The sequence below is a fragment of the Mercenaria mercenaria genome, chromosome 1 (genome assembly GCF_021730395.1).
Source record: "Mercenaria mercenaria strain notata chromosome 1, MADL_Memer_1, whole genome shotgun sequence".
NCBI classification, from domain to species: Eukaryota; Metazoa; Mollusca; class Bivalvia; order Venerida; family Veneridae; genus Mercenaria; species Mercenaria mercenaria.
The window spans coordinates 8,296,941-8,313,244 of record NC_069361.1 but is presented as its reverse complement, the minus strand read 5'-3'; the positions used below and the strand labels follow the sequence as shown (position 1 = coordinate 8,313,244).

Here is a 16,304-nt window from a genome sequence, read left to right as displayed (position 1 = left end):
AATACTGGTTTTTCCTTGCATATCCTAGCTTACCTTTATGATGAATTAATTAATGCAATTGTCATCTGACAATGGTGGCTGATCATAACTTTGACTATACATGTATTAGGGAATACTGCAGGACTCAAGTACCCAGGGAAATTTACTTTCTATAGATGCTTATTCCCAACAATTTTCTGTAAATCAATTACATGTTCTGATAAACCTATTTTAAGCATAATACTTATGATGATTCATTAATAAAACACTATATTCTACACAAAATATAACAGTCATGCTTTTCTGTATTGCATTCCATACAAAAAACATACCAGCTGCTAACAAAATATGAATTTTTTTTATTTTCAACTAAAAGAAGTAATAAAATCTGTAAGATGATCCTTTGGAAGCCCAGCTAAATAGCAGCAGTCTCAGTCTGACAATAGCAACAAATGTGCAACATATTTCATACCCCCTATCATTGTCTTATGCTGAACCTCATCATCCCAAATTACTAGAAAATTTAACAACACTAAGTCCAAGTATAGGAGACTATTAAATACGTTATAGTGGACAAATGGAATATTTTCCAGTGAAGAAATATGTACACATATATTTTGTCTGTTCCACAAGCACAGTTGAAAGCAAGGATCATACAGACCCCTTTGTGCACCAAGGTGCTATGTGCATTTTTCACGATTTCAGGAAAATGTTGTTTAAAGGGCTGAGACCATAAAGACATTGAATGACAGCTTTAAGTTTGTTTACTTTGGTAAGGTATATATTTCTTTATAATATTCAAAAGATTTATATAATGTAATTTGAATATTCACACAGCCATTTTTCAAAACAGCAAATTGATGCAGCTGAATGGCTTTGGTATGAAATGAAAATGCATTTGGCAACTAGCACCTTTTTGCAGCTAAATTATGTTTATTGGTATCAAATTAAGTTACTATTTGCAAAATAGCTCTTTCATGCAAGAACATAATTCAAAAAGCACTTTTTCTGCATTAATCTCACAGGTTACATTTATTCAAATAGCACTCTGATCAATACTCATACCTGCCAGGAGCAGGGGTAAAATGCCAAATGAGCCATGCCATGAGAAAACCAACATGGATCCAGACCAGCCTGCGCATCCGCGCAGACTGGTCAGGATCCATGCTGTTTGCTTTCAAAGCCTGTTAATATTAGAGAAACCTTTAGTGAACAGTATGGATCCTGACCAGACTGCATGGATGCGCAGGCTGGTCTGGATTCATGCTGGTCGCAAAGCCATTGTGTTGGTTTTCACATGGCACGGCTCAAATATTTTTACAAGATTTAAGTATTTTATGACAAAAAGGTCAACTGGCCAAAATGAAAGACTTCTGTTTCATGCACTAACAGATTGATAATTCCTTTTTCTGTTTTGTTAGAACACTCTCACAGTATTTTCTTTGATCAATACTTTAATACCTGATATAAGGACATTTATAATAACAGTGACAATTCTTGCAGGAAACTATTGATTGTTCTCATGGTAGAGATACAAACAACCTATGTGTGTACATACCATCTCTGTCTTCCTATATTGAAATCATAATAGTATTACAAGCATTAAAACAAGCATTCTGATTTTATTTTCATGCAAACAAAAATTAGAACCTTATTACGCTAGAATTTGGGCGAAATTTTTCAAAAAACACCTCTTAGATGATTGTCCTTCAATATTCAAAGTTTGAAGAAATTGTATTACTGAGAAAAATTTCGCCCATCTCATATACAGGGAATTCTAGTGTACGTCTTTAAAATACAAAAAAAGTAAAATCTTTAATACTTACTTGTTGTTGTGGTGGAAGGCAGCTGTGGAATTGTAATATTGCATGCATCTTGAAAAAAAGAGAGAAAAGTCTGGATAATTTTTTATAAGGAGTTTAATAATTATTATGTCACACTCTAAGTCAGGACTATGATTTACAAGATATTGTTTGCTACTTGCGTATACTACTTTTACCTGTGTGAAATTATTTTAAAATTGGATAGGCAGTTTCTGACAAGATGATTTTAAATGTTTCCACAACTAGGAAGTGGCCATTCCCACTGGCACAAATGTCATCTTGATGAATCTGGTTCACCTGACCAGTCTTGGTCGGCATCAGCGCTCAAGTAACATTTAAGATAAATTATTTCAAAATAAGGTTGACAGTTTCTGACAAGATTTTTTGAATCACACTATGTGCATAATTTATAAGGAAACTGGTGGCTAAAGTTTCTCTAAAGAAATTATTTCAACAATCTCTGGAGAGAGTCATCCAAGGAATACTTCAGAATCTGTGAAAATATTTTAAAATAAGACCAATGCTTCAGCAGGAGACAAGACAATTTCCACATACAGGAAAAAGTGACCAGCCTATGGCAGCCATCTTTTTCCGAAAAATCAAAGTCATCAGAAATACAATTATGGTAAAGGATAACCTATGAACATTTCTGAGCAATTGTTTCAATTCAAGAAGAGATGTTCTATTTTAAACTCTGCACAGGGAACAATTATAAAGCAACTGTTTGAATGCCAAATTTCATCAATTTTTACCAAATAGTTTGATGAGATGTCATCTGAAGAACTGGGTACAGACAGGTGGACAGACTGACAACTGGTGATGAGTGGTCACAAAAGCTCATCCTCAGCATTGTGTGCTAAGATGTTTGTTTGTTTGTTTTGGGTTTAACGTCGTTTTTCAACAGTGTTTCAGTCATGTAATGGCAGACAGATAACCTAACCAGTGTTCCTGGATTCTGTTCCAGTACAAACCTGTTTTCCACATGTAACTGTCAACTTCCCCACATGAATTATCAGAAGTGGAGGATGAATGATTTCAGACATACTGTTTTATCAAATCGTCACAGAGAACATACATCCCGAGGATCGAACTCGTGACCCAGCTATCCGCAGACCAATGCTCTCCCTACTGAGCTAAGCGGGCGGGCATGAGCTTAAACAAGAGCACCGCCTTGCGGGTGCTGACGCTCATCTGATTTTTTTTGTGTAATAGAAATATTGTCCTACCCATGATTTTCTAAGTCTAAAAAGGGCCATCATTCTTGCAAAAAGCAGGATAGAGTTATGTTTCTTGATGTTCAGTGTCCACTTATGATGGTGAAAAACTGTTGCAAGTTTTAAAGCAATAGCTTTGATAGTTTATGAGAAAAGTTGACTTAAACATAATACTCAACCAAGAAAATGATTTTCTAAGTCCAAAAGGGGCAATAATTATTGCAAAAAGCAGGATGGAGTTATGTTGCTTGCTGTACAGGGTCAGCTTATGATGGTCAACAAGTGTTGCCAGTTTCAAAGCAATAGCTTTGATAGTTTAAGAGAAAAAGTTTACCTAAACATAAAACTTAACCAAGAAATCTGATATTTTCTAAGTCCAAAAGGGGCCATAAATCTTGCAAAAAGCAGGATGGAGTTATGTTTCTTGCTGTACAGGGTCAACTTATGATGGTGAACAAGTGTTGCAAGTTTTAAAGCAATAGCTTTGATAGTTTAGGATAAAAGCTGACCTAAACATAAAACTTAACCAAGAAAACTGATTTTCTAAGTCCAAAAGGGGCAATAAATCTTGCAAAAAGCAAGATGGAGTTATGTTTCTTGATGTACAGGGTCTGCTTACGATGGTGAACAAGTATTCCAAGTTTCAAAGCAATAGCTTTGATAGTTTAGGAGAAAAAATGACCTAAACATAAAACTTAACCAAGAAATCTGATATTTTCTAAGTACAAAAGGGGCCATAAATCTTGCAAAAAGCAAGATGGAGTTATGTTTCTTGCTATACAGGGTCAGCTTATGATGGTGAACAAGTATTCCAAGTTTCAAAGCAATAGCTTTGATAGTTTAGGAGAAAAGCTGACCTAAACATAAAACTTAACCAGGCAACACCGACGTCGACAACCGCTCAAGTGATGACAATAACTCATCATTCTTTTTCAAAAAATCAGATGAGCTAAAAAGAGAACTTTCCACTCACGTTATAACCATCTAAAAGTAAGTCTCATTTGATATCTGACACTGTTAAATTTCAATAATTCAATTTAATTCAATTTTAACATCTTAAACATATTTCTGAAACAATTCTGTCTGTTCTTACTAGCATATTTTTTGTACAATTCACTCTCCTGCAAAGTCAGCACAACTTCCTCCCACTGACGAGCTGAGATTTTAGCCTGTGGTGGTGTTGGAGGTGGCTTCCACTCATGACACCATTCTTCTGTTCTTAATGTATGCCTTACACAGTGTTGCTCACATGTCGTATTCATTTCCTGAAATATATCATGTATAATTCTAATTGTTAAAATAATATCACTTTATCATCATCAGTAAAAATATATAAATAATTTCTGTAGTCTAAAATTTAGCCTTTTAAGAAAGTCAATTTTATCATTTGTTTTTAATTATTGTGACCTTGACCTTGGAGTCACTGATCCTAAAATTGATACCTTCATCTCATGGTTACTTAGTAACTGCATTAAGTTTGAAAGTCACAGCAGCTTTTTTATTTTATGACTCACTGACCAGAAACCATTTTGTGACTTCAATACAGGGAGTGAAAAAATGAAAAAAAATGGAAATTATGCCAGGTCCTTTGAGCCACTGACCCAACTCCATAGGGGTCAATTTTCCTCTAGTGGTATTTAATTACTGGGGATAGTCTAAAAGTTTTAGCTGTTATACTTTATGAATTAAAGAGTCTGGAAATGTTTTCTGTCTGTGGGTTAATGTGACCTTGACCTACTGACCCTAGAACAAGTCCTCGTATAAATTACCTATTCTGTAATGTGTGAGAGTCTGTTACCAGGATATATCAGAGCTAGGGGTACATCAAGGGTATTTTTCTCTGTACATATCGTCGAGGCTGGTAGGCCAAGACAGATATGTGCAAAGAAAAATATCGAGATGTACCCCTAGCTCTGATAATATCCTCGTAACACATGAGCATTTACATAATTATTTCTTATGACTTAGAACCCAGAGACCAAAATGCTGACAGACGGACAGGCAAACATCACCATTCCATAATTATAATACAGCTTTAAAAATGTACAAAATTCAATTTACTTTTCAATTCATTTTTTTTCTTTACACTTTAAATGGAGTTTTTTAAAAGAAAAATGAAGACAAATACCCTTCCTTTAACCCTAACAATCCAAATATATAGACTTTAGTCTCATAAAACCAATCAGCAATATGCACAGTTAATTATTCCAACATTTTTATTCATATGGGAAATACAAATAAAAATTTTATGATGGTCATGACCCTATATACATACATTTCATTTCAATAAGAAAAGGATATTGGCCACTTAAATCACAATTGTTTATTGTGTGAATTGTTATTCAACACTCCTTTGAGACCTCACTTCCTATTTTACATCCTGGAATCATGAAACAACAGGCATACATAAACTTTTGAAAGTAAACTCCATTTGTTTCAAAAGCACTTGAAACTGAAACCAAATCAAATCAAAACAAATCAAATTTATTCACTCAGTGCATCATACATGATACAAACATGAGGTATAATCCTTTCCGCAGCCTTAACGTACTAAAACGTATTAGCGTCTGATGGCCCTTTCACGCTTCCGTAGAAACAACATTTACTACACGAAACTTATTTTGAAAATATTTCTGAAATGTTTAGGTCTGCAGCTTTCAAATACGGTTATATCTTACATCTGAGGCATATACTGACACTCTCAGACAACATTAAAAATGATATTTTGAGCGATTTGATGAAGTTCCAAAATTATCAATGTACCCTTGGTCTGTTACGGACCCCTGTGGGATTTCTGTTTATCCAGAGCTCAAATATTTTTTCATAGATTAAAAGCTGGCATGCTGTACTAAAGCCCAGGTAATTTCAATTCGTAACAAAGTGCTGAAAATTGGCTCCCCAAAAAAAAAAAAAAAAAAAAAAAAAAAGAAGTCCACGCGCATACATTTAGACGGGGTGACCCCTGCGCATGACCCCTGACTATCTACGAATCAAAATGCGGCTTTCGTTTTCAAGTTTAGCATTTCTACTTTCATTTTATTTACTTCCGGAAATAGCTGAAGGTCGAGTGACGTCATTTTCTGTGTTGTCAAAAACATACATATGCCTGGCGAGATTGCATAAATATGTGCTGGCCGTCCTAAGGGTATATAGTAATACGTTTTAAACAGCGGTACATAGCAAATCTAATTTAGAAAGAGCAAACAGAATATGTTTCGTAAAACGTAACCATCTATTGTTTACAATTCTTTTTTTTTTTTTTTTACAATATTATTAATCATAAATCTGCGTTATGATGACAGTATATGTATGTCGCATGTGTAAAAGATTCACAACCCCACACACAATGAAACTCTTATATTACAAGAGGGCTATGATGGCTCTACAGGGATCAGCCTACAGAGCGATTTAGGCGATATCGTCGCTTTAATGTCGGCGACTTCGCCGAATTCTCGCTTCAAAGCGAAGTTCAAATCGCCGAATTTTCAGACTGTTGTTCTACGCCGCCATTTTGTATTGAAATTGTAACCCTTGAAATACACACAGCGAAATACACTAGATGTAAATTATCGATAAATCCAAGTTTAACTCCGCCTCCTCGCCTGTCAAACTTCAGCCAATCGTAGCGTTACTACATACCACAGTAGTTTATCAATAGACATACAGCAACGACACGCATAATTAGGAATGGTGTGAATAAACAATATAATCAGTCGGCGATTGTGGGGCAAATTGGTTCTTATTATGCAATTAAAGGACAATGCTGCAACTGGCGGCTCGTTTGAGCAGAGAGGTGTTAAGGCACAGTGGTCCAGCGGATCACTTTACTCTTATACGACTGTGAAAAACTTTGTTTGCGGGACAAAACATGCAAAATGCCGCATTTTTCGCAGGTAAGTTTCAAGGTCCGATTTATTAAATGACACTAATTTTGGTCATTTTCAGTCCAGATTTTAGATAATTTGCATCGTGACAGTGTCTATAGAATTGTGTAATGTCGTTGTCTTCTTGGTTACAGGGGGGAACCCCCTCTAAAAAACGTAAAGTTGAAGAAATAGAGACTGAATCACCTAAGAGAAAGTTTAAAAAACTAAATACTCAGAACAGTTATGACTGGTATGTTCAGGACAGTGAGAAATTATGGCATTGCTCACTGTGCAGATCGGCGAAATTTGATAATGCCTATGCGCGTGGACATGACATACCGGCTAAGACAACAAATCACGATAGGCATGCATCTTGTAAGTTTAAAATCATGCATATTTTCATGAATGTTACAGTAGTGTATTTTGTTCAAAGTACATGTGACAGTATGAAGGACTTAAGTGAAGTGCCAGGTGTATTCATGACCAAACTGGATGAGTTTGTCACTAAAGATGGTGACAAAGTTGTGTATCAGAGACCTCTCAGTGAGTCTAATAGTGATGTTGTGAAAAAGGGTGTCACGCACAACTATGAGTTTGACGGATTTAGTGAGAGTGATGTGGAGGACAGTGACACTGACAATGAAGATGATGAGTCTGTTGGATTCTTGCCTGAACTTAAGTACTATACACAGCAAAAGGGAAGTGTGATATCAACATGCAACAGATATGTCAACAAGCTAGTTGAAAATCTTGAAAATAGATTTCAAGACAGTGAAGTGTTGTCTGCTATGAGTGTTGTTGTGCCTGAAAATATATGTAAGTCAGATTCAGTGGCCAAGTATGGCAATGATCAGTTTAAGGTTCTGGTGAAACAGTTTGCTCAAAATCTGGATAGTGAAGAGAAATGTGTAAGTGAGTACAGGCAGTACAAATGTCTTGTAAATGGTTCATACAAATCTGCTTCATTGTTGGATATTACCACCACATTCATGAAGAAATATGCGGATGATTTCCCCAACATGGTCACCATTCTGAAATGTTGTAGTGTGTTACCCATGAGTAGTGTGAAATGTGAGCGTGGATTTTCCACCCAGAATAGAATTATGTCTAGACTCAGGAACCGACTAAACAACCAAGCATTAGATGATCAAATGCGTATTTCTGAGGATGGACCCAGTGTAGGTGACTTTGATTTTAAGAAGGCACTTGAAAAGTGGAAAGCAGTAAAAGTCAGAAAGTTGTATAGAAAATAGGATGTGTAAAAATCAGAGTGTTAAAAACAAAACAGTAAACATTAGTAAGTGTTGATAAAAAACAGGTCATTTCTGTAATGCTTGATGTTATGAATTAAATTGTTTTACAAGTTGTTATATGCTGCATCAAATGTAAATGTGTTAAGAACATTGTTTTGGTAAATTCACCAATTCTGTAGTGCTGGTATATTATATGCTGCATCAAATGTAAATATGTTAAGAACATTGTTTTGGTAAATTCACCATTTTTGAAGTGCTGGTATATTATATGCTGCATCAAATGTAAATATGTTAAGAACATTGTTTTAGTAAATTCACCATTTTTGAAGTGCTGGTATATTATATGCTGCATCAAATGTAAATATGTTAAGAACATTGTTTTGGTAAATTCACCATTTTTGAAGTGCTGGTATTTTCCTTTTTATCATAACATTATATGCTGCATCAAAAGTAAATTTGTTAAGAACATTGTTTTGGTAATTTCACCATTTTTGAAGTGCTGGTATTTTCTTTTTATCATAACATTATATGCTGCATCAAAAGTAAATTTGGTTAAGAACATTGTTTTGGTAAATTCACCATTTTTGAAGTGCTGGTATTTTCCTTTTTATCATAACATTATATGCTGCATCAAAAGTAAATTTGTTAAGAACATTGTTTTGGTAATTTCACCATTTTTGAAGTGCTGGTATTTTCTTTTTATCATAACATTATATGCTGCATCAAAAGTAAATTTGGTTAAGAACATTGTTTTGGTAATTTCACCATTTCTGAAGTGCTGGTATTTTCCTTTTATCAGGAGATGGATAAGAGCATTGTCTTGGTAACACTCACCATTTCTTTAGTGCTGGTATTACATGCTGCATCAAATATAAATAGTTGTTTCTTGTTCCATGAAATACACTTAATATTGCTTTGATATGTATTATAAATCATGCTTTGAAGTTATTTATTTATTAAAGTTAAAATATTTATCATTATGTTTGTTTATTTATTTAAAAAAACTTATTAAACATATCTTGGCTATGTGATATGTAATATATAGGCACGAAATGAGAAATACTCTGCCGAAACTTCTCCCTAAATTCCTCCACTTCTCCCTAAATTCTGTGAGGGAGAAGTCACTTCTCCCTAAAATTTGGACCTAGGCTGATCCCTGGCTCTAGATCATTCACCTGAGTGAACAACTTTGGTAAAATGTCATGCATGTCATGGATCATCCTACAGGGCAATTTGAGCAATATCGTTGTTGTAAAGTCGGCCACTTCGCCTAATTATCGCCTCCGGACGAAATCCGAATCGCCAATATTTTCAGGGTGTTGTAATCTGTTTACTTTAAGTTGTAAAACTTGATGCATATACAAGATTAAACATGAGCTGTCACTAATGGTGACAAATGCCCCTGCAGAACCTTGACCTATGACCTGGTGACCCTAAAGTCAATAGGGGTCGTGTACTCAATAAGTACTATCAGCATGTGAAGTTTGAAGGTCATGGGTGCAGTGGTTTGCGAGTAAAGTGCCTTCATGCAAAAAGTTAACATTAGCCCCTGTGACCTTGACCTCTGACCTGGTGACCCCAAAGTCAGTAGGGCTCGTGTACTCAATAAGTACTATCAGCATGTGAAGTTTGAAGGTCCTGGGTGCAGTGGTTCGCGAGTAAAGTGCCTTCATGCAAAAAGTTAACATTGGCCCCTGTGACCTTGACCTTTGATCTGATGACCCCAAAGTCAGTAGCTGTTGTGTAACAATAAGTACTATCAGCACGTGAAGTTTAAAGGTCCTGGGTGCAGTGTGCCTTCATGCAAAAATTTAACATTGACCCGTGTGATTTTGACCTTTGACCTGGTGACCCCAAAGTCAGTAGGGGTTGTGTACTCAATAAGTACTATCAGCATGTGAAGTATGAAGGTCCTGGGTGCAGTGGTTCGCGAGTAAAGTGCCTTCATGCATTAAGTTAACATTGGCCCCTGTGACCTTGACCTTTGACCTGGTGACCCCAAAGTCAGTAGGGTTCGTGTACTCAATAAGTACTATCAGCACGTGAAGTTTGAAGGTCCTGGGTGCAGTGGTTCGAGAGTAAACTGCCTTCATGCAAAAAGTTAATGTTGTGACGAACAGACGGACAGTTGAAAACTAATATACCTCCCTTCGGGGGCATAATTACCAATAAATCCATGTCAACCCCGCCCACTCGCCTGTCAAACTTCAACCAATTGTAGCGTTAATATCCCACTGCATTTAATCAATAATATTGTAAGCCGCCGCCATTTTTAAATTTTCAATTGGCGTGTAAAAAGCCGACAAACTTAACCTGAGTGCATGATCTTATGCATCAACTGTATATTACTTCCTGATTTTATTAAAAATTACTTCAAAAATTATTTCAAATACAGCTAATTTCTGTAAATGAATTGCCCGGGCACTGTGGATAAAAAACGATTTTGTGAACATCTGAACTGCCGTACAAAATATTGTAAAAAGATCGCCAATATCTACAGGTTTGGTATTATTTTTTAAAAGATTAATAAATGAATCAATTAAATGTATAAATCTGAACAGGTTGATGCAAGAATCGGGCATTATTAAGGCACGAGAATCGAAACATGTATGAAAATTCTGGCCTCTAGAGTGTGAATAAGCTTTCCTTTGTACCAAGTGACCTAGTTTTTGACCCTACATGACCCAGATTCAAAATCATACAAAACTTCATAATATCAAACATTCTGACCAAGTTTTATGAGCATTGAATAAAAAATGTGGCCCATAGAGTGTAAACAAGCTTTTTCTTTGATTTGACCTGATGACCTAGTTTTTGATCCCATGTGACCCAGGTAAAAGATTCATCCAAGATTTCATGGAAACAAACATTCTGAACAAGTTTCATGCATCAGATAAAAAGTGCAGCCCCTACTGCACACACAAGGTTGATCTCTGATTTGACAAGTTGACCTAGTTTTTAAACCCAGATGACCCATATTATTCGAATCTGACCTAGATTTCATCAAGAAGATCATTCTGATCAAATTTGAAAAATGCAGCCTCTATTGCACACACATCGTTTTTCTTTGATTTGACTGGGTGACCTAGTTCTTGACCTCAGATGACCAATATTCGACCTTTACCTAGATTTTATAAAGACAAACATTCTGACTAATTCTCATGAGTTTCAAACTTAAAACGTGGACTCTATAGAGTGTTAACAATATTTTCTTTTCATCTGACCTAGCGACATAGTTTTTGATCCCACATGACCCAGATTCAAACTTGGCCTAAAGATTATCAAGATAAACATTCTGACCAAGTTTCATGAAGATATGGTCATAAATGTGGTATCAAGAGTGTTAACAAGATTTTCCTTTGATTTCACTGGGTAACCTAGTTTTTGACCCCACATGACCCAGATTCAAACTTTGCCTAAAGATCATCAAGATAAACATTCTGACCAAGTTTCATGAAGATAGGGTCAAAAATGTTGCTTCTAGAGTGTTAACAAGATTTTCCTTTGATCTGGCCTACTGACCTAGTTTTTGATCCCCTATGACCCGGTTTCAAACTAGATCTAGAGATCATCAAGACAAACATTCTGACCAAGTTTCATAAAGATTGGGTCATAACTGTGGCCTCTAGAGTGGTAACAAGGCAAATGTTGATGCACGTCGCACGACACACGGCGGACAATGAACGGTCAAATAGCTCACCTTGAGCACTTTGTGCTCTTGTGAGCTAATTATATGTATATTTAACAATGTACCAGTAGTGTGCTTGTTAAATAAACTTTCTATTCTGTTCTGCTCAATGCAGATAAATTCTTGGAGATTTCAACTATGTGAAACAATAGGTAAGTTTTAAAGCAGTGTGTAGCTTCGGAATTCATTCATTTTCAATTTGTCCTGGTTGAGCAACCAAGATAGACAAAGGGAAGTAGCAGTAATTTTATTAACCTGCATTTCTAATGAATTTTGTCAGATATATACTTGTCAATACACACATTTAACAACTTTAACACAAGAGTGCTTACATTCATATCATTCCTTAGACAAAATTTCTTTATTAAATTTATACTTTTAATATCCTTAAATAACGTCTGTTGGGCAAACGTGATAGGAAAATCAAATTTTAAAGATACTTGTACTTCCAGTGAAAATCTGAAATGTATTAAAAGCTCAGTGAACACAAATCAGCTGGTTAAGTTACAAACAAATCCATTAGTTGACCAAACTGTATAGACTGTACAAGAGCTCTCCGCATACTTTGAGCTTTGTAAATAAAATGGGATTTATACGCTAAAAATGTTAACAATGCACTTTCTGTTTAGAAATCATTGGAATGAATGAATGACAATCAACCTTTTATAGCTAATTTTAGGTGGCAGAGTGTCTGCCTTAGGCGTGAGAGGTCTAAGTTGGAGTCTCAGCCAGAGTTTAAATATTTGCATTCTGTTAAAGAATATTTTTGAAGATTATCCAACTATGATTTAACCTAGAGACCTAGTTTTTTACCTCGGTTACCACACTCTTATAAGTTGTTTTAAAGTTTTTTTTTCTGTTTTTAGCTCTGGCCACTCCTAAACTGAACCATTTAAATAAAGTTGAGGATGCTTCTGATCAAGCAGATGTTTAAGTAAAAATGTTGAAGCAGGACAAAGGACAAAGGACCATCAACCTAATACTAATATCTCACTTTGAACTTAGTTCATGTGAGCTAAAAAGTTTGATGCAGGACCACAAGTATAGTTTGAGCCAACAGGATGGGTTTGGGCTTGAAGAATAAACAATCAAATAATAACTAGGTTCTTACTCACAGTTACCAAACTCTTGTTAATAGCAAATTAATAATTTCAACAATTTATTCAGAGTTAGGTTAATGTGGTTAATGAACAGAAAAATCAACAGAGAAGCAGTATGCTCAGTTGGGTTATGCTAATCAGGAAATGTTAATAGTTTATTGGGAAGGTAATTCATTCTCTGCAATCAGCTACACCCAAAACAGATCAGCATATGGTTGATAAGTAAATATTTAAAAACAAGATTATTCATTTAGTAAATAGTAACACCTAATGGGATATGTCTGAACATACTAGGTTAACCAGCAAATTCGATGAATTGGCATCCCCACACCTATGGGTTTGTGGTGAGGAATGGCAAAGAAATAAATCTGCCAGAAAGTTAAGGATGTTACTAGGAAGCAAATAATTTCATTACATTTGAACTGAAGTTAAAAGAACAGAATCTGATGTCCTTATGACAGCGCAATCAAGTAAGAAATCTGGAACATGGGTGGTGACAGGTGTGGATGGGTCTGAAAGAAGTTTAATAAAATTCTACCAATTGGTTAGTTTGTTATGTACAAATATGCAGATTTTTAAACAATTAAAGGGCCATAACTCTAATTAGTAAAGTTACCAAAGAGATCCTGACGAAATTGTGTTTGCACTACCACAATATGGTGATCTAAATTCAATTTAAGTTTCATAGTTCTAGGGCAAATATGTCACAAGTTATGAAGCAGAAAGTAAAAACTTGTTTGAACATTCTCCATGTATGAACACTTGTTTAATGTTTTCTAGATAAGTTAAAGAGGAGATAATTGAAGGAGCTGATAATGATTATGAAATTAATATAAATGATTTTGGGTTCACGGTGGAGACAGTACGCTTGGCTATTTGGCAATTTCTTGGTCAAACTAGAGTGTTAGACAAGACTTGGAACATTAACCAATTTTTTTAGCACAATTTGAACACATTTCAATCAAGATTTCTGTGACTAGATTACTGGTATATGAGAAAAGGAAGACTTGTAAAGTTTCAATCCAATACATGCATCAGCTTGATAGTTATTTGAATACAAAACTTTAACCTAACTTTATTAGTTGAAATATGGTCATGATCTAATTCAGTTATTTTAGTAGGATGGGTGACTGGGATGCACTAGTTATTGAAAAACAGCTTTTTTGCACACAAAACTGTAATTAAGGTGTGACCTCATTCAGGCTCAGTGAGTAGAATAGCTGACAACATGTTGTGTGGGGCCTCTTGATCATAATCATCAGTCAGGGCCTCCACAAGTTTCTTTGCAACATCTGCCATTTTTGCCTAATTTAGTAGTTAAGTCAGTCAAAACCTTTATTGCTGTTTTCAAAACAGTTTAGTATGATTTTACTGAATTTGGAGAATTAGCATGATATCAAAAAGATGCTGCTGACAGAAAAGAATGCTAAAGAAAAGTAAGCGTAAATTTTGTATTATTATCATCAGTTTCAAACTGTTTCTGTTTTTCTTTGAAGTAAAGCTTAACCATACTACTCAAATCTTAAAAAAAGCTCCGTCTTCTGACCCTGCAAATTTGCTGATTAAGTTTGATACCAAAATTACAAGAACAAACATTTATCACTCACCTTGACTGAAGAGCATATATCAGGTCTTTAAACCCCAGTAACATTCTGGCATCTGGAATGATAAAATGAAAACACTTAGAAATACAATCTTTCTTCAGTTTTAGTTTCAAATTATAATCCAACACAAATCTGGTTCCCGGAAAAGTTCAAGTTACAATCAATTTACTTTTCAAGACTGTGCTTTCTGTGGAAAAATGCAGAATATCTAACCTAAGTTTACAGCACTTTGAAAATGAAGTAAACAAGTCTGTCTCCTAATAACTTAGTTCACAACTCTGTTAGTAAGTTGTCCTGTAGTATACTTCAGTATACATCACTGTTAACAGGGTATCCTTTACTGTTATTATGCCTTAATACAGTCTTCATTAACATTATCAAGGATAACCTGTTGTTTATTTCTGTTTTCAATAGTACTCCAGTTCTTCACAATTGTTACTAAGTTCTGTTACAATTTTACAGTAAAACTGATACATATAGAGCAATATTAAATGTAGTCTGGACAGAAACAGAACAACCTCTGGGAATTTATTCCTACAAACAAAATCCTGCTTCTTTATATAAATTGTTTAAGTATAGGATAGACAACGAGTGCCGTTGTCTACGGGATATATACAACGAGCAAAGCGAGTTGTATATATCCCGTAGACAACGGCACGAGTTGTCTATCCGACTTAGACCACGTGACATAAAAACTGCAATTATTGAAAACTGTCCCACGCGTTCTATAGAAATTAGGATTAAAGTGTTTTTATAAGAGTGATATTATCTTTGTACCGTTAGCGCTTTTTGTAAGTAGGGCATGTAAAAGAATGCAGGTTACTTTGTATAAATTCAGTTTTACTCAAATACCGGATTTACAAAAATTTGACGTTCATTAACACTTTGAGTCATTTGCAATCGCAAATGCTAAACAGTTAAATATGGATTTCTCAAAAATACTCAAAATTGAGCTACTGAACAATTAGTTTTTGTGAGGAGTGTTGGCGAAACACGATGACAGATACGTTGATTCAAGAAGATAGCCAGGTTCCGAAACTACAAAAAAGGCTGACAGCAAATCGGAGGTAAACATGTTGGATAAAAAAGATAGTGTTGTTTGAAATAATCTGGTATTTTAAGTATGGACTAGTGCTTACTGGTAATATACATAATCACATATAAATTACAGGCCTTTCTTTATGCTGATTTTAGGGCCGAAATTCGGTCCCATTCCTCAATCTAAAAAGTATACTTTTTTCCCCACCTTGGCCAAAAATTCCCCATGCAAAAAAAAATGAAATTAGTTTTGATTTTCAGTCCTGATTTTAACAACTTTTCAGCAAATATATTCCTCCAGACAATGATTTCGCGACGTAAATTTCCCCTCCAAAAGGGACCTGGTACCCTTCCCCAAATTTACAGAAAAAGGGCTGAATTATCAGATTCTATTAGAAATCACTTTTCAACAATCGGTATAAAGTGACAAAATAATTATGGTTATATTCATTTTTGTTCTTATAAAAACAGGAACGCGTGTCGGTGTTTGTTTATTTATTTATTTATTTATTTATTTATTTTGTTTATCAGGATATAGTTAGTGCGTAGATGCTCGTAGGACTACGAACACTTTTAACTATATCGTGCCTTTCTTGTAAGAATGATGTAGTTGTTCGACTTTCTAACAGGGCCCAGTTGTTCGAAACTTTAACGGGCTGTTAGTTTAGTTTAGTTTAGTTTATACTAATTTGTTTTAGCTTGATTGTGATGAAAGCTTCAAAGTTATTGTAACCACTCT

The 16,304-nt window shown here is 35.0% G+C and overlaps 1 protein-coding gene across 18 annotated transcripts in view; it reads right to left on the bottom strand.

Moving 5' to 3' along the window:
- The window catches only part of LOC123545048 (uncharacterized), a 550,315-nt gene that overhangs the window by 490,276 nt on the left and 43,735 nt on the right, over positions 1–16,304 (bottom strand). For 17 of the 18 annotated variants that reach the window (XR_008370329.1, XM_053539105.1, XM_053539148.1 and 14 more), the window contains exons 2-4: positions 14,531–14,582; positions 4,110–4,281; positions 1,806–1,853 (exon numbers count right to left, since the gene is read on the bottom strand). Coding sequence is in view for 17 of the 18 variants with exons in the window: in XM_053539105.1 (XP_053395080.1) it covers positions 1,806–1,853; positions 4,110–4,278 (217 nt within the window). In the remaining variant the exon portion in view is untranslated. Of the gene's footprint in view, positions 1–1,805; positions 1,854–4,109; positions 4,282–5,144; positions 5,300–14,530; positions 14,583–16,304 lie in introns of those variants that run through there. The other variant, XM_045331293.2, reaches the window with a different exon arrangement.